Source organism: Trichosurus vulpecula, chromosome 7 (assembly GCF_011100635.1).
Source record: "Trichosurus vulpecula isolate mTriVul1 chromosome 7, mTriVul1.pri, whole genome shotgun sequence".
Taxonomy (NCBI): domain Eukaryota; kingdom Metazoa; phylum Chordata; class Mammalia; order Diprotodontia; family Phalangeridae; genus Trichosurus; species Trichosurus vulpecula.
Window position 1 is genome coordinate 267,249,086 of NC_050579.1, and position 21,937 is coordinate 267,271,022.

Genomic DNA, 21,937 nt, shown 5'->3' on the forward strand with positions numbered 1-21,937 from the left:
CAGCGCGAGGCGGGTGGGGAGATCGCGTAGCGGATGACTACAGCAAATGGCTGAAAGTAGTTTTTCCGCTGGGGCTTCCTAGCTACCTCGCAAAAAGCCTGCTCTCTAGCGAACGGAGCGAGTGCGCCTTTGGCAGGGGGATTGCCCCTCTACCACGTGAGGAAATTCGGGATTGGCAGCGTCTGTCGGGCGGCAATATTTTAGAGACCTAAAATAAACCCATGCCCACGCCCCCTTAGGTAACCTTCCGACACGACGGTTAGGGTCGGTGAAGGTTGGCGCTGCCCTCCATGTTGAGTCGGGGGCACGAGCCAGCGGCCATATTTCTTTTGGGCAATGCGAAGTTTTTCCAGGATGGAATTAATGAGTGGGCGGGTTTGCCCTTTTTTTTTTTCTTCCTAAGTGTCATGAGGGTAGTTAAGCCACTTGTTGATATCTCAGCAGAGTGACTATCTGCCTTAAATTGAGGGGGTGGGGGAAGAGGAAAAGAGGCCACCGTAGTTTTTGAAGGCGGAGGTTGCTGCCATTTTGTTAGCCTCGGTTAAAGGATAAGTGGGGGAAGGGAAATGGCCGGTGGTAACTGGCAGCGGGAGAAACCAGAGACGGGAATGGGGGAACCAGAGGAAGTCTGGAACATACAGGGAGGTGGCGAGTCCAGAGAGTAGTGCTGGGTGGTTAGGAACGACCTTTGGGGGCCCGAGGGTCACGTTTCAAAACTGTGAGGGAGTTAAGAGGCGCCTTGTTCCAACCCATCCCTCAACAAAAGCACCCCCGCAAGAAATCTCCAGCTAAGGGGTCATCAAGACCCTGCCTTGCAGACCTCGAAGAGAGCAAACTACTACCCTTGAACAGCCCGCTCAGCTTTTAGATAGCTTTCACTGTTCAAGATGATTTTTCTTACATGGGGCCTCAAATGTGCTGAAGAAAAAACTGATTTACCCAGTGCAGATACACACACACATTTGTTGTTCAGTCGTGTCCAACTCTTGGTGACCCCATTTGGAGTTTTCTTGGCAAAGATTCTGGTGGAGTGGTGTGCCATTTCCTTCTCCAGCTCGTTTTACAGATGAGGAAACTGAGGCTTTCCCAATGACTAAGTGACTTGCTCAGGGTCACACAACTAATAAATGTCTGAGGCCCAATTTGAACTCAGGTTTTCCTGACTGGAAGCCTGGGCCATCTAGCTGGCCCTAATATACATAGGTAAGCACAAATATACAAATATATACATAACTGGTTGAAGGAAAAGATTTGTTAGCTGGAAAATAGATGGCTTAAGGGACTGTCTTCAGACATCTGAAGACGTGTCCTCTGTTAGAGTAATTATACCATTTCTCTGTGGCCTCAGCTGGCAGAACTTGGAGCAATGGACAGATATACTAGATTTCTTCTAATGGAGCCCTCCCCAAGTGGAAGGGGGTGCTGCCTCTTTAGGTGGTGGGTTCACTGGAGTTGTTCAAGCAAATCCCAGATGACCAGGTGTAGGGTATGACGTAGAGTGGATTCTTTTGAAGGTATAGGTATATGGCCCGGTGGGGTGTAGTGGGTTACATGTTCCCTGTTGAGTAGGGTTCCAACTCTGAGATTAGGACACTAAAGCATAGCCAGAAGTTTCTCCTGAATCCTTGTTTCCCACTGCTGTTTAACTCTTGTATGCATTTCTTTTTGAACATTTAAGCTTCTGCAAAATGGGGTTATTTGCTTCCCCAACTTTCTCACCTCCCAATCCTATTCATCCTCTAAGGCCCCCTTCAAGTGACATCTCCTTCAGGTAGTGGTAGCCTTCTCTTGTCTGCACCTTCTCATCCCCCAGCTGACCCTGTTATTTTGCAGTGAGATGAATTTTGTTTGCATCTCTCATATACTTTTGCTCTTTATGCCAGTTACTTATATATGTTTTGTGCACGATGAGATTGTGAGTTCAATGAGGATGGATAGCAGAAGGTAATGTGGTTTAATGGAAAGAGTACTGGACTTTTCTTTACATGACTAATGTAAAAATATGTTTAATATGCATATATACGTAGAGCCTTTATCAGATTGCAGGCTGTCTTGGTGTGGGGGAAGGGGAGGGAAGGGGGAAAATTTGGAACTCAAAATCTTATGGAAGTGAATGTTGAATAAATAAACTAAAAACACTTTTTAAAAAAGATTTTTAAAAAAAGAGTACTGGACTTGAAGTCAGAGGATTTGAATTGATGCCAACTCTGCTGCTTAGTAGCAGTGTGACCTTGGATAAATCACTCCCCTTTCAGGACCTCTTTGCTTATTTGTTAAAAATGCAGGGCTTGAACAAGGTGACTTTTTAGGTTCCTCTGAAATCTAATATTATAGATCTTTCTCTGTGCCCAGCACAGTGTTCTATATATAAAAGATACTTAATAATTATTTTTTAATGTAGTGGTTTTGCTGGAGTTTTGGTCTCCTTAATTAGATAATAAGCTCTTTGAGGACAGGGCTTCTGTCTGTATTCTCTATCCCTCATGAGACATGGTGCTATAAATATGGCATACAATAAATACTGGTAGTGAATGAATGAATGAATGAATGAACCTCCAGTTAGAAGGTTGCACCTGTCCCATCCCCCAGCCAGATCTAAGCTCCCAGCTATGCTGCTGGTGTATAATTTGAGGAGGGGGAGGAAAGCCCAGAACATTGTCAACAACCCAGAGTTAGGTTGGAAAACAAGACTAGAGTTACTCATTAGCAGATCCAGGGGGTCAAGGGTTGAGGAAAGGGGGCCAGAGGCTGCAGTGGACAGAACTTCCAGAGGAGAGTGGTTTCAGGCAGCTGCCACCCTTGCACTATAGTCTCTGAGGATGTTCAACAAAATTTGGGCAGCTTTCCTTCACCTCATCGGAACTCTCTATACCATTTACCAGTGTTATAAGACTGACCAATTAAATCCTCTGGGAGTAAATGGAAAAGAGGTATGGGGGCAGGGAGGAAGGGACAGGAGGGAATTAAGCAGGACTTTGGTAGTCTGCAGAAGAGATTTTGAGGGACTTAAGTTGGGGAACCTGAGGGACATGGGGATAGTGATGACAAGGAAAAGATAGAGAAAAGAGTACAGAGACCGTTAGAGTAGTAAGCCCAAAGGGCTTGACAAATGAAAAAGCCTTATTAAGAGGGATAGGAGTGACCTGGGGCAAGTGAAATGGAAGATCACCCCTAGTTCCAGAACCATTGGGGGATCAGGTTGAGGGGAGGGTAATGCCAACTTGAAGCTATCTACAAAGGGGGAGTTTGTGATTGATTCCATCCCCTCCTTCCCCTATCCTGCTCATCCAGTTCCCTGGACCCTACCTGGGACAATGGTACTTCATTGCGGGTGCAGCTCCTACAAAGGAGGACCTGAAAACCTTTGTCCCTATGGACAACATTCTCTTCAACATGGCTGCTAGCCATGTTCCACAAAAGCTCCAGCTACGGGCCAACATCAAAATGTAAGTTGTGGGGAAGGGTTTCTCTTTAGGTACCTTTCTCTCCATTTATCATTTCAAGCCAGAAATCCCCAGAGTCAGAGTCTGAGCTAAGGTTAGGTTTCTGATTGGGCCATTCTCAGCTGCTAAATGCAATGACCTTTCCCCATTAGATAACTGGGATTCCATTAAGGGCCCTGATTATTCAGCCACCTAGTATCTTGACCTTTCTTGGTTAGCAGACTCTAGGCTCTAGGTTCATCCCTGGTTAGTATCCTGAGTAACAGATAAAAAATCTTTCTGCCAGCCCAGTTGTCTTCCCTCAGACAAAGAAAATGGGCTCTTCGCTGAATGGGGTGGATTAAATAGAAGAGAGGACTGATGAAAGGGTTTATCTGTTTCTGTGGAGGATCACTCATTCCTCTGCCCTACTCCAAACTTCCCAGGAAAAATGGGCAGTGTATACCCCGAGAATGGACTTACCATCTGACTGAAGGGAGCACAGATCTCAAGACTGAAGGTTGGTTCCCCATTCTCCATATCTTTCCTTTGTGTTCTCCAGTTCCCTCCCCACCCAGTTCTTCCCCTGTCCACTCCTACTCCAATCCTTGCCCCCTCTCCACTCCACAACAGGTCGCCCGGATATGAAGACTGAACTCTTCTCCAGCTCTTGCCCAGATGGGATCATGCTGAGAGAGACAGGACAAGGTTACCAGCGCTTCCTCCTCTACAGTAAGTGTCCTTGCAGAGTAGGAGGTAGAAATTCTAAAAGAAGGTAATGGACGGATGCTTTACTCTCCCACCCTCATACCTGGAGAGAGCATGGTGACATCACGAGAGGGGAGTGGTGCTCTGGAGGTCTATGATGTCATTCCCAGAGGTCTGGGATCTGGGAGTAAGGGGGTGGGAGTGTTTGGGGGTTTTGGTGGGGGGAAATATCAGTATCATTCTTTCTCTTCCTCTCCAGACCGATCCCCACAACCCCCTGAAAAATGTGTGAATGAATTTCGGTCCCTGACCTTTTGCTTGAACTCAACAGTCTTCCTGCAGACCCCCAGGGAGAAAGGTGAGAAGACCTCTGAAATATCAACAGAGAGATGCTTCAAAGGGAAAGAGGTGGGATTTAGAAAAAGGATCTTGGTCAAGGGAATTCTGTGGTCATTTCCGGGGGGGGGGGGGGGGGGGCAGGTCAAGGTAGGCCTCAGCCTCCTAGAAGGGATTATTTCAGAGATGTCACTGGATAGGAAGTGGTATCTAAACATTGAAAAGCCTCAGAATTTTTTTTTTGAGGAGTGAGCCACATCCCTCCAAGATTGCCTCACTTTTTTCCTTCACCCCCTTTTCTGCTACTCTCCTTCTCTTCCCTTCAGAGGCCTGTGAGTTGTCCAGTGACTGACCTGTGCCCTCTAGGGAGCTGGAGACTTCTTGCTGCCTTCAAGAACAATAAAGATGATTTTCTGATCTTTGTCTTTTCCTGGAGGTAGTCTAAAGACACCAGTTTCACTCTGCTTCCCTACCCTTTTAGACCCCTGCCCATTCTTTCCTGAAGATAATTCGCTGTCCCCAGACACCCAACTTTGGCTTCGTTGTCGATAGGAAGAAGACGGGAAAAAGCATTAACTTCCCTTTTGTAGTGGTATATTTAGGAGATCAGTGCAACAGTGACTGCTCAGTGATCGAGCCTCCAAACACTTTAGATGAGCATGGGTGTTTCCTTGGGCCTCTGCTGTGGCATCCTAAGGCTTTCTGCTGAGTTTTCTGGAGCAATGTGATTCTCTGAATCTTAACTGGATCTCCGGTTCCAAGCACATCTTCTCTCCTGAACCCACACTTCTCTGATCCATCAGCTTTATAGTTGACCTCCCTCCCCTTTATCCATTTATGGCTCAGATCCTAGAATCCAGTAGATCCCCCTGCTTTCCCCTCCCTCTCCCAGGACCCAGAGGACTGTTCTTTTACTGGAGTCCTTATCCCCAGGGGAATTACAAAGGGTAGAGGGAGTTCCTTTTTTTTTTTTAATTGGGTGACAGAGGAATAACACCAAAGAAAAAAGTGACATTGCTGGTGAATTAGAAGGTACCTCCCCCTACTTTGAGTGCCCAAGCCTGTTGCAGGAGGGAGGGGGTGTGTATGGGCCACTTTCCCCACCCTAAGGATCTCTCTCCCTTCCCAGAAGTCCTGGTATTCCTCAACCCTGAGGTAGTGCTGCAACACCGTAGTCACAGGCCCTCCCTTCCTTTAGTCTCTTCCCCCTCTCTCTCTCTTCCTTTCTCCCCCTCCCATTTGTATTCCTCTTCCTCCCCTGACACCTCGGTTCCCTCACGAAGACTGACAGCCAGTACCAGGGCCTGCAGAAGACCAAAGAGGCAGGCAAAGTGGAACGGGTGTGCCGTAAGCAGGGTAAGGGCCATGTGAAGTCCATGGAGAGTAACAAGGAAGGACAGAAGCCCATGCAGCCAAAGACCCAAAGGCCCCCGAAGACCTAAGGCATCTAGGACCAGGCGCAGGGGCTTGGAACATAACCCCAGCAGAGCTGAAGCCAGCAGTTCCAGCAGGTGCAGGGTCAGGTTGGTGGAGATCTGGAGCCACTCCTCAGAGCCCCCCAACAACTGTGGATGGGCCCCCAACCCTCTATTTGTTTCCCCCTGAAGCCAACCCAGCAGCCTCTGGTGGTGCCCTATTTTCTCCACAGGAGCCTCAGGGTTGGAGGGGTTTGTTCCCCATTTAAGAGGTACCCCTTGTCCTTTAGAATCTTCTGAGTTTGGGGTGTTGCCTCCCACCGTGGGGATCACTCCCTTAGCATCCAGTTTCCTGGACTGCTCAAAGCTGGGCACATCCATGCTCAGTTTGGGGGAGTTCCTTCTGTCCCCCAGTAGCTCAGCATCTCCATAATTGGCAGAGTCCCTGCTCCATTCAGGGGGGGTCCCCCTATCCACTTGTCTCCTGGAGTCCCCAGACTTAGGCTGGCCCCTGTCTCCCATGGTCTCTGGAGCACTGTCCCAGTCGCTCCCTGAGTTGTCAGGAGAGCTATCATCCCTTACAGGGCCCGGCTCAGGCAGGGGATCTTTCCGGCGGCCCCAGGAATGGGGCAGCCAGCCACCAAGACGTCGAAGAAACATAGTTTGGGTGGCGGGCAAGGGAGACCCCCTAGACTTCTGGGATCTCCTCCCGGTGTTCCTCTGGCTGTCAGGTGGGAGGTCAGGAGGGGCTCCCCAGATGCCTGGTTTTGTTCCAGCTCCAGGGAAGGGTTCGTGTTTGGTCCCTGGTAGTTCTGCAAGGACTCCCAATTTTCAATCCAGTTCAGTTCCCTCCTCTTAGGGTCTGAGGGGGCACTTTTCACTCCCAAGAATGTTACTGGAGATTCCAGGGTAGGGGCTGGGGAAGCTATGGACCTCCAAATTCAGTAACTCCCCACAAAGATTCCAAGAATGCCTTGGGGTGTAACAAAGCACTCCCACAAAAGTCTTCCTGCTGTGTTTAGGGTTCCAGGTCCTATTGTGGCTCCCCCAAGTTTCAACTCACCAAAGCCACAGCCCAAGATGCCACCGGAAAATGGGCGATGGTGCTCCCGGGAGATGAGGCCCCTCAAAGTGTGCCAGGATCCACAGGTTCCTCCTATGTATGCCCTGCAATCTGCTTCTGGGCGGGAGGGGAGACCTGGAAATAGAAAAGGGTGGTGCGGTCCACCCTCCTCAAAAACTCTTCTTCTCTGGATTCAAGTTTCCCCCGCACGCCCTGGACCTGGGAGGTCTCAAAACCCCGGAATCTGTCCAGGCCAATCCCTGGGTCAGCAGCGGGGCCGGGACTTCGGCCAAGGTCAGGGGATGATCTGCGGGGCGTCCGAGGGTCTAGTGAAAGCGAGCGAGACCTCTCCCCCGAAGGAGGCCGAGGGAGCGGCCCAGACGTCCGGACCCCGGGCGCGGCGTCCCCTCCGGGGTCCCGGGGTTGGGGGCTTGGACCTCTGCCGGAGGCCGGGGCCGAACAGCAGACTCCGGAAGCAGCTGCGGCCGGGAGGGGGAGGGGGAGGGGAGAGTGAGGGGCGGATCTTCAAAAGGGGAGGGCGGGGCCGGGACAGACAGACAGACAGGCCGCCCCGCGGGCCCCAGCGCCCCGCCTCTCGCTACGCCGTCTTGACTCTCCCGGTCCGCCAGCCTGTCCCTTTTTCATTGACTTGTCTGGCTCGTCATCCGTGTCGCTTCCTTTCTACCATCATCTCTGCAGCTGTCTCTGGGTTCTGGGTCTCTGTGTCTCTGCTCCAGTGCATGCCCCTCTCAGCCTCCCACCCCAGCCTCCTGCTCACCATGACCACTACCACCACGACCACCACCCCGCCTCTGCCATTACCCGCCTGGCGATCGCAGTGTCCTGGCTCTATCACTCAGCTGCGATAGGAAGCACCCAGAGAAGGAGAGAGGGCCAAAATAAGTCCAGCCCAGATTCAGGGTGGAATCTGGGGCAGGTTCATTTAGAGCGGAGGTTCTCGGGTCCGTGGAGATTTCAGGAAGTCCTTGTATCTTTTTTTTAATATATTGATAACTTTTAATACAATTTAATTTCCCCTGTAATCTTATGTATTTTATTTTATGCATTTAAAAATACTTCTTCGAATAGTACATAGGCTTCACTATACTGCCAAAGAGGTCCACGACAAAAAGAAAAAAAAATGTTAAAAACCCTTCAAGAGGAACTTCAGCATGATCCTTACTTAACTCCCTCTCTTCTTTCCTTTTCCCCAGAGGCCGTTATAATCTCTCCTTCTCCATCTCCTATCACATCTTGCACACAAGTGAGTCCCACATACACACCATAATCTCCATTCTATTGGTCCTCAAGTGATCCCTATTCATTCCATCCTGCCCAACCTTGAGTCCTAAAAATTATGATGCTATCATCTCTCCCTCCCACATGTTTCCCAGTGCCCCATCCCCATCTATCCTTTCTGCATTCCAGGTCCAGTTTATCACTCTCCTCTCAGTCACTAAAATCCTGGTCTCTACTGGAACTCTTATTTGTCTCAGCAGGAAGTGGATTCTGCTGCAGTTCATGCTAGTTTTCCTGTCCTCTGAATTCTTCATATTTATTATATAGCATTTCATTACATTCATGCACTTCAATTTGTCTAGCTATTCTGCCATCAATGAGCCCCTGCTTTGTTTCTAGTTCTTCACTACCACAAAAGGGCTTTTGTGAATTTTTTTTGTATACAGAAACTTTTTGTTCATTTTTAAATTCCGAACTTAATGAAAACAAATTTTTCCATTTTAAAAGTAGAACAGAGATGTATATGAAACCATAAATTTCTTACTTACAGTTTGCTTTTTTGTCAAAGTCTAGGACACTCTGTGAGCTCACTCTCCCAATTCCCCCTCACACTGATGTTTTACTTCTCTCCTCAGAGTCCAAGGGGTAACACTATTACCCTTAATGATAACTAGGAGTCTTCTAATACTGTTGCTTACAAGGCTCCATCACTTGTGCTTCTCAGTGATTACTAGACAGATTTAATTAGTTTTAAAAATGGGTATTTACTAAGTTGGTACAGTAAAAAAAAGCTGGTATAAAAGTTTGTACAAAACCAACACCCCCACAAAAGTCTGTGACCCATTCTCCCACGAGTAGAGTCCATGGGGTGAGTGGGCATAAATTTAAAGTCAATGGCAAATTGCACAAGTAGAAAACAGGTGGTAAAGGGGTAAACTCACAGCTCCAGATAATTAGAAGTGCTTTTCTCTCCATGGAATCCTCATGAAGTCTCCCCAAGGTACAGATCTCTTCGGGGGCCTCTGAAGGTCAATGCCTTGGTAGAATCCATAGCTGTACTTAACCCCACCCTAAGAAGCCCAGTTTTAGAGCCCTTTGGTCACAATTCCAAATGGTTCTCCAGAATGGTTGGACCAGTTCACTTTTCTACTAGCTGGTCATTAGTGTGCCTATTTGCCCCTCATCCTCTCCAGCATTAGTCCTATCTGATAGGTGCAAGGTGGTATCTTCGAGTTGTTTTAATTTGCATTTTTCTAATCAATAGTGATTTAGAGCACTTTTTTATATGACTATAGATAGCTTTGATTTTTTTTTCTTCTGAACTGCCTTTCTATATCTTTTGAATGTTTATCAACTAGGGCATGGCTCTTATTTTATAAATTTGACTCAGTTCTATACTTAGTATGTATTTGAGAAACAAGGCCTTTATCAGAGAAATCTGCTGTGAAAATTTTTGATATCACTTCATTGTCTATCCAAGACAATTCCAAAATGCTATCCACCTCCAGAAAAAGAACTGATAGAGTCTGGATGCAGATCAAATCATACTATTTTCCCCTTGTGTGTGTGTGTGTGTGTGTCTGTCCTCTAACAGAGAACCACTGACATTTACTGACACTGACATTTACTGACACAGTAACATGGTCAGATTGTGCTTTATTAAAATCATTTTGGTATCTGTGTGGGGAGAAACTTGAGGCAGAGATACCAATTAAAAGGACATTGTTCAAGCAAGAGGTGAGGTAGTTCTGAACTAGGGTACTGAAAAGAGAAGAGGGATCATATGTAACAGATACCGTGAAGGTAGAAATAACACAATTTGACGAATGACTTGATATGTGGAGTGAGAGTGAGGAGTCAAGAATGACACCAAGCTTTCAAGTCTGGTACCTTCGGTATTGATAGGAAAACTCAGAGAAGTGGATAGTTTAGGGGAAAAGATGAGTAGAGCAGTTGATAATATGTCATTATAGCTGAGGAAAGAAAGTGGAGATCAGCATACACATCTGGAATCATCTGCAAAAAGCTGATGAGATCTCCAAATGGGATAGCATAGAGGGAAAAGAGAAGGAAGGCCAAGGAAAGAGTATTGAGAAACATTCATAGTTAATGTGTGCGACATGGACGAAAAAACAACAGAGGAAACTTGAAAAGTAGCAGGCAGACAGGAAGGAGGAGAACCAGGAGAGAGCACTGCAAAGAACACAGAGGAGGAAGAAGGTAATCAAAAGAATCAAAAGACGCAGAGAGGGTAAGGACTGAGAAAAGACCATTAGATTTGGTAATTAAGAAATCATTGATAACTTTGCAGAGATCAATTCCAATTGAATTATGAGGCCAGAAATTAGACTACAGAGGCTTTAGAAGAGAGTGAAAGGAGAGGCGGTAAGGGTAAGTGACTTTTTCAAGGAGTTTGGAAGAGAAATAGAGGATTACTTGAAGGAGGATGGTAAGGATCTAGTGAGGGTTTCTTAAAGGTGGTAAAGGCATAAGCATGTTTGTAGACAGCAAGAAAGAAGGAAAGATTACTACACATATTGCAAATATACCTGTGAAAATGAAACAAGAGATACAGAATGGAAAATCTGGGAAGAGAATAATGGCTAGGAAAATGAACACCTTAAAATGAGGCAATGGAAAGCCCCATTCAAGAACTGAATGCCTTGAAATTTAGAATAGGCCAGAGAGTGAACAGCAACTCAATAAGGCAACAAGAAATATAAAAACAAAACCAAAGGATTTAAAGAAAAAAAAGAAAATCTAAGAACTATAATATCAAAAACAACTGACCTGGAAAACAGATCAAGGAGAGATAATCTAAGAATTATCAGTCTATCTGAAAACTACGATCAGACAAAAAGTCTGGATACCATACTTCAGGAAATTATAAATGAAAGCTGCCCAGAACTCTTAGAACTAGAGGGTCAAGTAAAACTAGAAACTACTAGTCACCTCCAGAAAGAAACCCCAAAATGAAAACTCCTAGATCCGTCATAGCCAAAACTCAGAGCTTCCAGGCTAAATAAATAAATAAATGCTACAAACAGTTAAAAAGAAAGATGTCAAACACTGAGGAGCCAAAATAAGTTTATACACTACTTACCTAGCTTTAACCTCCCTGCTGACCTTCAGTACCACATCTCCAACTGCCTGTTAGACGTCTCAAAATAGATGTCCCGTATGTACCTTAAACTTAATATGTCCAAAACTGAACTCATTATCTTTCCCCTTAAATGCTCCATGGTTCCAAACTTACAAACATCTTCCCATTTACCCAGACTCATAACCGAAATGGCATTCTTAATTTCTCACTCTTTCTCACCTCCCCACCACCCCATCCACCCCAATAATTTTACTTATAACATCCCTATAATCGAAGCCCCCCACCACAGCTCCTCCCCCTACCCCCCAGCCCCAAACACACTCCTCTTTTGACTATGCCACCGAGGTAGTGTGAACATTTATCACCTCAGGCCTGGACTATTTCAATAGCTTGTTTGGTTGGTCTGCCTACCACATCTCTCCCCACTCCAGTCCATCTACCCCTCAGCTTTGGAAGTGATCTTCCTAAAGCAAAGGTCTGACCATGTAATTTTCCTCCTAGGAAAACTTCAGTGGCTCCCTATTACCTCCAGGATCAAATGTAAAGCCCTCTGATTAGTGTTCAAAGCACTTTACAACCTGGCTCCCTCCTACCTTTCCAATTTTCTGACACCCTTCTCCCACCATATATTCTGCATTATAGTGACATGGCCTTCTGGCTACTATATGTACAAGATATTCCATCTCTCAACGTCAGGCATTTTCACTGGTCAGCTCCTATTTACGGAATGCTCTGCCTCTTCATTTCTGCCTCCTGCCTTCCCTGGCTTTCTTTAAGTGGCAGCTTAAATCTCACCTTCTAAGAAAGTTTCCCCAATCCTTCTTAATTCTAGTGTCTTCCCTCATTGATTATTTCCAATTTCTACTTTATATATCTTGTTGGTACATAGTTATTTGTATATTGGCTCTCCTAAAATTATGAGTTCCTAGGGAGCAGAGATTGTCTTTTATTTTGCTTTGTGTTCCTAGCACTTAGCACAGTGCCCAGAACTTAGTAATCACTTAATAAATGTTTATTGATTGACTGATTAGCTTAGTAGCTGCCACTACAAAGCAGAGGGCAGCTTGGAATATGACATTCCAAAAGGTAAGAGACAAAGGTTTACAACCAAAGGCACCCCTTCTGAAAAAAACTAAATATGATCCTACAGGGAAAGAAATGGATCTTTAATGGAATAGAGAAGTTTCAAACATTCCTGATGAAAAGGTCAGAACTGGGTGGATATTTGGAAATGGAAATGCAGGCACCAAAAGAAACATGGAAAAATATGCATATATGTTTAATTGAAAAGGAATATGTGGAGATGAATTGTTTGCATGTTAATAGGATAAGAAACAAATGTCTTCTTAGATCCCAAATGTTTTTTAAGTCAAAGAGAAAGGGCAAAATGACAGTGTCTGTGTGTGGTTTTATATCTTAATAGAATTAGGAGAAGACAAAAAATGGAAAGGACAGGGGGTGATAATGGGGAAGAATAAAGGAAGAAGGGGAGAAAATTCATGATTGCATAATAGAGGTATATAACATGGAGTTATGGAGGAAGGGTTGTAAAGAATGATTATCACGTGAACTTCGATTTCATCTAAATCAGATAAAGAAGGATTGAACATAATTACATACATAGATTTTGTATAGAAATATATTAAACTCAAAAGAGAAACAGAGAGGGACAAGGATGAGGAAGGAGTCAACATGAGGGTTCTAAGAGGGAGGGCAAAATAGATAAGGGAAGAGTCATAAGCAAAATTACTTGCATGTTCAAGGGAAGAACTTTAATGGAAAATTAAAAGGAAAGGAAAAAAATAACACCTGGGATTGGAACAGGGTAAGGAGAAGAGAAGAGAAGAGCTGCAACAGAGAGGAAAGAAGATGTTTCATTTATAAGATCACGAGTATCAGGCAAACTCCTCTTCTACCGCTTTATTATTTCTAAAGAGAATGGTGGGAGCAAAGAGAGGAAAAAGTACAAGGAGAGAGAATGGAGGGAAATATACAATTAACAATCATAACTGTGAATGTGAATGGGACTAATTCATCCATAAAATGAAAGAAGAGAGCACAGTAGATTAGAAAGCAGAATCTGACAATACATTGATTATAAGAAACACAACCAAAACACAAAGATTCACATAGAGTTGAGAAATGAAGAGCTGGAACAATATTGATTATGCTTAAATTGAATTCGGTAAAGTAGGGGTAGCAATCATGATTTCAGATAGGGCTGCAGTGAATGTAGCTCAGATGAAAAGAGATAAACAGTGAAATTACATTATAATTACAGGTACCATAGATAGCACATCAGGATCAATACTTAAAATATATATATGCACTTATAAAATAACATTAAATGCTTAAAGGAAATTCAACTTATATAAGAAAATGTACTTGAAAAGGAAAAGGACTTTAACACTTAAAAAAAAGGTAACTGTGGTGTTAATGTGACTAAAGATCTTCTGAGCCCATTCATCCCCTTAATAGGCCTCAGGTGGAGCTAGTTAAGGGAAGCTTGATTAGGGGAGGCTTGTTTGTAGGAAGGCCCACACCCTTTTGCTAACTAGGTCACCAAAGGCGTGAAGTCCTCTGGCCCTAAAAAGGGTGTGTATACACATATACACATATACACATATACATACACATACACATACACATATACATATACATGTATGTATGTATGTATGTATGTATGACCTGAGGGTAGCCATTAAGCTCAGAGAGAACTGGAAGAGCTCAGAGAACTTCAAGGGCTCTCAGAACTTTGGGAGGAGAGGACATAGGCAAGCAGACAGCTAGGATTTGTAAGTGAGTGTTTATGGGAAGGCCCCAGCAGAGGAGAAGGTTATGGGATGGCTTGGCTCCCAGCTGCAATATTATGTTATAATTTCCTCACTATTATAATGAAGTGGACTTACTGGTTTGGGGATACAATTGCTGCTATGTCGAATTGGAGTTATTGGTTTTGGGATTTGATCCTCTGGCGTCTGAATAAATGTTTTGCTTCTTCTGCCTTCTATATAGAGAGTCTCTTATATTCTGCGATACCCAACTATACCGGCATATTCATCATCACCATTGATATCGTGAATCTTGCCTTACTGATACAGTAACCTAACTGGAGAGAGATTAAATATCAAAAAGATATCAAAACTATTTTAGTGGGGGATGGCGAGGATGTCCTTACAGTATCCCTTTCTAGACCTAGACAAATCTAATAAATAAACAGGAAAGAAGTTAAGGACTTGACTAGAACTTTTTAAAAAAATTAGTGATGATAGATCTCTGCCAATTACTGAATATATTGACATGAATTTACATACTTGTTGGCCACACAAGGCATTTGTACAAAAATTGACCAGATATTGGGGCCTAAAGACCTCATCCAAAAAAATGCAGAAAATCAGAAATACTAAATATATCGGTTACTGATCATGATGCAATAAAAATTACACTCAATAAAGGGCCTTAAGGAAAAACTTAAAAGTAATTGGAGACTAAATAACAGAATTCTAAAGAACTGAAGAGTCAAAGAATACATTATAGAAGCCATAGATAATTTCATCAAAGAAAATAACAATAATGAGACAATATAGCAAAATTTTGGAATGCAGCTGAAGCAATTCTGAGCAGAAAATGTGTGTCTCTAAATATTTAAATCAATAGAAGTGTCCAAGAAAAATTGTTGAGTGACCAAGTGGCCTAGACCATTCACCTCACCCATTGAGGTGTACTTATACAAAGGGACCTGTTGCCTTCTATCAATATCTTAATCCTTCCTCACTGGAGAAGGGTAGGTCTAGGGAGGTAGAGAGACAATGATGTTAACAAGAGTTATTCGCTCTTAAGATACAAGCCTCAAAACAATCCATAGTAACATGAAAAAATAGTCTAAATCATTATTGATTAGAGAAATGCATATTAAAACAACCTTGAGATATCACTTTTCACCTATCAGATTGGCTAAAATGATAGAAGGGGAAAAGCAACAAATGTTGAAGGGAATGTGGAAAAATTGGGATACTAATTCACTATTGGTGGAACTGTGAATTAATCTAACCATTTTGGAAAGCAACATGGAATTGTGCCCAGAGTTATTAAACTGCCTGTACCCTTTGAGTCGGCAATACCACTCTTGGGTCTGTTTCCCGAGATGATTAGGGAAAAATGAAAAGAATCTATATACTCCAAAATATTTATAGCAGCTCTCGTTGTGGTGACAAAGAACTGGAAATTGCAGGGAAACCCATCAATTGGTGAATGGCTAAACAAATTGTGATGGAATATTACTGTACTATAAGAAATTATAAACTCATTGATTTTAGAAAAACATGGAAAGGCTTGCATGAATGAAGAGGGAAATGACAGAACCGCGAAGGTTGTATACATAACAGCAATATTATTTTAAGAGCAACTTTGAATGCTGTCTGCCCCCAGAGAAAGAACTAATAAATAGGAGTATGTATAATATTGTTTTACATATGTATACATACTTGTGGCTAATAGTAGCCATCTCTAGGGCAGGAGAGGGGGAGGAAAAAAATATAAAAAGTGTATAGCAGAGAATAAAAGAAAATGCAGAAGGAAGCATAGAAAGCGAAGTAGCTTTGAAAATGATGAAGTACTTCTATAGTTTTTTTTTTAAAGTATGAAATGCAAATTCATGGTTTTATAGTAGATCTGTTTTTTAGATTGTGCTATATACATGGAAATGTTCTCTTCTTTCGTCTTTATGTTCAAAATGAATTTAAAAATTTATTTTATTTTTTTTAAATTTTCTTTTAGACTCAAGGGCCAGAACATAAATACAGAATAGAGAAAAGAAACAAAAACATATCATAAACTTAAATATTGAAACTTAAATACAAAGTAAGAAAGAAAAAAAAGCATGTCGTGTGCGTAGCAGAACATAAGAAAGGATTCAAAATATGTAACAATAAATTTTCATTTCAAGAAAGCCTGTATGATAAATAATACACTTTGTGCTGAGAATCGTCCATCTTTTCTTTGCTTCCTTGTGAGTTCTCTTTTGTTCTCTGCTGTGCACTTTTTTACTTTGTTCTTTCTTTCCCTCCCCCCATCCCCCTAGAAGCCTTCAATAAGGTTTAGATATGTTTCGCTATACCTATAGATATACACATACACATATACATATATAGAGAGAGTCATATACTTTCCCAAACATACTCTATTCCTGATCTTTGTTTTTATGTTTGTGCATATTTCTTGTTTCCTATCCCTCCTTAATCCTCTACTTCTACCCACTACCTTGCCCTCCTATTACTTGCTTACCGCTCTTCAAGGATCCCTCCCCTATCATCCTATTTCCATAAATCTAAACACCCTTCTATACCCCCCTTTTACCTATTCCCTCGTTCTCTCCTCTAAAAATCCCTCCCTTGTGCTTTCCCCCCTCCCTATGCCCCTACCATTTTATTTCTTCTAAATTTAGAAGACTTTTATACTCTTCTAAATATCTATGTATTGTTCCCTCTTGAACCCATTCCTGATGAAAGTAGGTTACAGAATTACCAGCCCTCCTCCCCCATCTAATTCCTCTGTATCCATTCTTCCTCTTGCAACTCATTTGTATAAAATAATTACTATTTTTAGCTGTTCCTAAATGGTTTTACCTTTTAAATTCATATCATAGTCAGGTTTACCTCAACCTTTCTTATTAATTTGCCAATTATTAATAAGAATCTTAGACATACATTTTACATATATAAAAGGTAAACAGTTTGTCCTTATGAATCCCTTAATCAGTCTTTGGTATATACCTTAAGTTTCTCTTGGTTCTTGTATGTCAAATCTTCTATTAAGCTCAGGATTTTTTTTAACAAAGTCTTGAAAATCTGAGAGTTTATCAATAATGTCCATTTTTTTTCATTCATGATAATACTTAACTTTGCAGGGTATGACATTTTCCACCAGAGCCTCAGTTCTTTTGCTCTTCAATATATTATGTTCCTACACCTGCGGTTCTTTAATATCTCTGCTACTAGGTCTTATGTAATTCTAATTGTGGCACCATCATATTTAAATTATTTTAATCTTGATGCTTTTAATATTTTATCCTTGAGCTGGGAGTTTCAGAATTTGACTATGATATTCCTATGAGTTTTCCTCATAGGATCTCTTTTAAGTGGTGAATGATGTGTTTTTTTCTATTTCTACTTCCCTGTCCTGTTCTAATGCTTCAGGACAATTTTCTTTAATTATTAAAAATTTTTAAAAAAGACACAATCCTTAATCCAGTTCTCTAGGAAAAGCCTTTTTGCCCAAAACTATGCTCACAGAAAAACAAATCAATGAATTGGGCATGCAATTTAAAAAATTTTAATAATAGATTAAAAATCCAACTAAATAACAAAATAGAAATTCTGAAAATTAAAGCCATTAAATTAATATTTTTTAAAACAACAACAACATTAGGAGCTGTTTTTTAAACAAATAAAAATAGATGAACAGTTAGCTAACCTGATTTTTAAAAAGAGAATGTGGAAAACTAAATTATTTCCATCTAAAATTAAAAAGGAAAACTTTAAAAATCTGAAGAATAATTAAGGAAATTATTGGAACTTATTTTGCCCAACTATATGCTAACAGAAGTGATAACTTGGAAAAAAAGTTAACATTTAGCAAAATTATAAAATACCCAGATTAACAAAAGAACAAATAGGCTATTTATGTAGCCAAATATCAGAAAAATAAATTAAACAAGTTGTAAATGGGTCCCAAAGGAAAAAAAAAAATCCAGGAGCAAATGGCTTTACAAGTGAACTCTATTAAACATTCAAAGAACAATTCATTCCAATACTACATAAGCTATTTGTAATAATAAGAAAAGACACCCTTCTGATCTTATTCTACCACAGAAATGTGGTCTTCATACCTAAACCAGGAAAAAACAAAGCAGATGAAATATGTTTGTTCTCATCATTTGATCACTTTGCCACTAGGGAATGAATGGCTTTTAGTTTTGTGCATTTGTGTTCTCTCTTGTACGTATGTCTTGGATATCAGTTGCTTATCAGAGATACTTAACATTTTCCCCCTAATAAATAGTCTCCTTTCTTATCCTGGATGCATTGATATGGTTCCTACCAAAGTCTTTCAATTTCATGTAACTGAAATTTTATACCTTATCTTTTGTGATATCCTCTATCCCTTATTTAAAAATTTTCTCTCTCTACCTGCCAAAACAAACCCAGAAACTATATGAACACAATTACAAAACAATTATCACACAAATAAAGTCAGATCTAAATAATTGGAAAAACACCAGTTGCTTGTGGGTAGGCCAAGCCAACATAATAAAAATGACAATTTTACCTAAATTAATTTATTTATTTAGTGCCATACCAAACTACCAAAAATTATTTTTTAGAGCTAGAAAAAATAATAACAAAATTCATCTGGAAGAACAAAAGGTCCAGAATAGCAAGGGAATTAATGAAAAGAAATGCTAGGGAAGGTGGCCTAGCCATACCAGATCTTAAATTGTAATATAAAGCAGCAAGCATCAAAATTACTTGGTACTGGCTAAGAAACAGAGTGGTGGATCAGTGGAATAGGTTAGGTACACAAGATACAGTAGTCAACGACTGTAGTAATGTATTGTTTGATAAACCCAAAGACTCCAGCTTCTGGGATAAGAACTCACTATTTGACAAAAACTGCTGGGAAAACTGAAAAATAGTATAGCAGAAACTGAGCATAGACCAATATCTTATATCATATACCAAAATAAAGTCAAAATGGGTTCACAAGGTAGATATAAAGGCAATCTGGGAGAGCAAGGAATAGTTTACCTTTCAGATTTATGGAGAATAGAAGAATTTATGACCAAACAAGAAATAGAGAGCATTACGAAATGCAAAAATAGATAATTTTGATTACATCAAATTGAAAGCCAATGCAACCAAGATTAGGAGGGAAGCAGAAAATTGGGAAAGAATTTTTACAACCAGTGTTTCCAATAAAGGCCTCATTTCTAAAATATACAGAGAATTAAGTCAAATTTATAAGAATATAAGTCATTCCCCACTTGAAAAATGGGTAAAGGATATGAACAGGCAGTTTTTAGAGGAAGAAATTAAAGCTATTGATAATCATATGAAAAAAATGCTCTAAATCACTACTGATTAGAGAAATGCAAATCAAAACAGCTCTTAGGTACCACATCTGACCTGTCAGATTGGCTAACATGACAAAACAGGAAAATTATAAATTCTGGAGAAGATGTGGGAAAATTGGAACACTTGTGCATTGTTGGTAGAGTTGTGAACTGATCCAACCATTCTGGAGAGCAATTTGGAATTATGCCCAAAGGGCTATAAAAATGTGCATACCCTTTGACCCAGCACTACTACTTCTAGGGCTGTATCCCAAGAGATCATACAAATGGGAAAAGGATCCATAAGTACAAAAATATTTATAGCAGCTCTTTTGTGGTAGGAAAGAATTAGAAATCAAGGGGATGCCCATCAATTGGGGAATGGCTGCACAAGTTGTCATATATGAATGTAATGGAATACTATTGCGCTATAAGAAATGATGAGCAGGTGGACTTCAAAATAACCTGGAAAGACTTATATGAACTGATGCTGAGGGAGGGGAGCAGAACCAGGAGAACATTGCACACAACTACAGACACATTGTATCTGTGTTAACTAACATTGATAGACTTGGCTCCTCTCAGCAATGCAAGGCTCTAAGACAACTCCAAAAGACTCATGTTAAGAAAAAGCTACCCACATCCAGAGAAAGAATTATAGAGTCTGAATGCAGATTGAAGCAAACTATTTGTTCTCTCTCTCTTTTTTTTGTTTTGTTTCTTCTTTCTCATGGTTCACTCCATTGGTTATGGTTCTTCTTTACAATGTGACTAACGTGAAAATGTGTTTAATGTGAAGGTATATGTAGAGCCTATTTTGGATTGCATGCCGTCTTGGGGAGAGAGGGGAGAGGAAAGAGAAGGGGAGAAAATTCGGAACTCAAAAGCTTATGGAACTGAGTGTTGTAAACTAAAAATAAAAAACAAATTTCTTTTTTAAAAAATGAGTATCTCTTCAATTATTAAGTCGTGCTTTATGTTTTAAATATTGTTTATAATCGCATTTATATGTTTTTGTAGATTGCCATGTATGTTATGTATTTTGTAACTATTTGTAGAGGAATTTCCCTTTCTATTATTTTCTCATGGATGTTGTTGTTGTTGCATAGAAATGCTAGCAATATTTATGAATTTATTTGGCATCCTGCCACTTTATTGGTGCTACTAGTTGTTAGTTTCTTTGCTGAGCCTCTGAGGTTTCTAAGTAAATACCCGTAATCTGGCTTTCCAATACCTCTTGGAAAAGGCTGGGGCAAAGGTCTGAATAAGTTAGGAAAAGTGTGTGTATATAGAAGATTGCAGATCACACGCTCTAACTGTATGTGGCCCCCTTCTCTTCCCTATACTACTTCACTTGGTGATCTCATCAGCTCCCAAGAATTTAATTACTATCTCTATGCTGATGATCCTCAAATCTGCCTTTCCTGCCCCAATCTTTTTGCTGACTTCTAATCTCACATTACAACTGCCTTTCAGGCATCTTGAACTGGATGCCCAGTGGACATCTTAAACTCAGCATGTCCAAAAACTGGACTTAATGTCTTTTCCCCTATACTTTCCCCGGCTCCTGCCTTCCCTATTACTATAGAGGGCAACACCATTCTAGTCTCTCAGGCTCATAACCTAGGAATCATCCTGGATTCTTCACTGTCTCTATCTCCCATATCCAGTCTTTGCCAAGGCTTGTCAATTTCACCTTTGTAACATCTCTCTAATGTGCCTCTTTCTTCTGTCTGATGCCGCTACCACTCTGGTGCAAGACCCTCATCACCTCAGGCCTGGACTACTGCAATAGCCTGCTGGTGGGTCTCCTTGCCTCAAGTCTCTCCCCATCCAATCCATCCCAGCCACTAAAATGATTTTCCTAAAGTGAGGGTCTGACCATGTTACCCATGTACTCAATAAATTCTAGTGGCTCCCTATTGTCTCCAGGTACAAATATCAAATGCTCTTCTTAACCTAGCCCTCTCCTCCTTACTCTCCGACATGTACTCTTTGATCCAGTGACACTGGCCTCCTGGCTGTTCCAGGAACCAGACACTCCATTTCTCAGTTCTAGGCCTTTTCTCTGGCTGTCCCTCATGCCTGGAATGTTCTCCCTCCCCCGCTCTGACTACTGACCTTCCTGGTTTCCTTCAAGTCCCAACCCTTCTTAATTCTAGTGCTTTCCCTCTATTAATTATTTCCTATTTATCCTCTATATAGCACTGTTGTTGTAGTTGAGTCATTTCGGTCACGTTCAACTCTGTGACCTCATTTGGGCCTTTCTTGGCAAAGACACTGGATTGGTTTGCCATTTCCTCCTCCAGCTCATTTTACAAATGAGGAAACTGAGGCAAACAGGGTTAAGTGACTTGCCCAGGGTCACACAGCTAGTAAGTGTCTGAGGCCAGATTTGAACTCATGAAGATGAGTCTTCTTGACCCCAGACCTGCCACTATCCACTGCACCACCTAGCTGCTTTGTATATATTTATTTGAATGCTGTTTATACCTTTAGATTATAAGTTCCTTGAGGCAGGGACTGTCTTTTGCCTCTTTT

The 21,937-nt window shown here is 41.5% G+C and overlaps 2 protein-coding genes across 3 annotated transcripts; one reads left to right on the plus strand and one right to left on the minus strand.

Moving 5' to 3' along the window:
• The first annotated feature begins 11 nt into the window (after positions 1-11).
• On the plus strand, positions 12-4,884 carry APOM (apolipoprotein M). Of its 2 annotated transcripts, none has more exons than XM_036766872.1 (6): positions 12-239; positions 3,292-3,446; positions 3,869-3,942; positions 4,056-4,154; positions 4,390-4,488; positions 4,793-4,884. In XM_036766872.1, exons 2-6 carry the CDS (start codon positions 3,373-3,375, stop codon positions 4,816-4,818), a joined length of 372 nt encoding a protein of 123 aa, XP_036622767.1. In that variant the 5' UTR covers positions 12-239; positions 3,292-3,372; the 3' UTR covers positions 4,819-4,884. The 2 variants fall into 2 exon arrangements, with proteins under 2 accessions (XP_036622767.1, XP_036622766.1); XM_036766871.1 differs by lacking the exon at positions 12-239 and adding an exon at positions 2,734-2,930.
• A 154-nt stretch (positions 4,885-5,038) lies between these two features.
• C7H6orf47 (chromosome 7 C6orf47 homolog) lies at positions 5,039-7,425 on the minus strand. The gene has a single exon (XM_036766870.1). It carries the CDS (start codon positions 6,539-6,541, stop codon positions 5,642-5,644), a length of 900 nt encoding a protein of 299 aa, XP_036622765.1. The 5' UTR covers positions 6,542-7,425; the 3' UTR covers positions 5,039-5,641.
• Positions 7,426-21,937: the final 14,512 nt, after the last annotated feature.

Bases quoted from the DNA above. Each gene is read 5' to 3' on its own strand.
- APOM (XM_036766871.1), top strand. From the start codon at position 2,820: ATGTTCAACAAAATTTGGGCAGCTTTCCTTCACCTCATCGGAACTCTC. The intron at 4,155-4,389 runs GTAAGTGTCCTT...CTTCCTCTCCAG, and splicing joins CCAGCGCTTCCTCCTCTACA to ACCGATCCCCACAACCCCCT. The intron at 4,489-4,792 runs GTGAGAAGACCT...TCTTCCCTTCAG, and splicing joins GCAGACCCCCAGGGAGAAAG to AGGCCTGTGAGTTGTCCAGT.
- C7H6orf47 (XM_036766870.1), bottom strand. From the start codon at position 6,541: ATGTTTCTTCGACGTCTTGGTGGCTGGCTGCCCCATTCCTGGGGCCGC.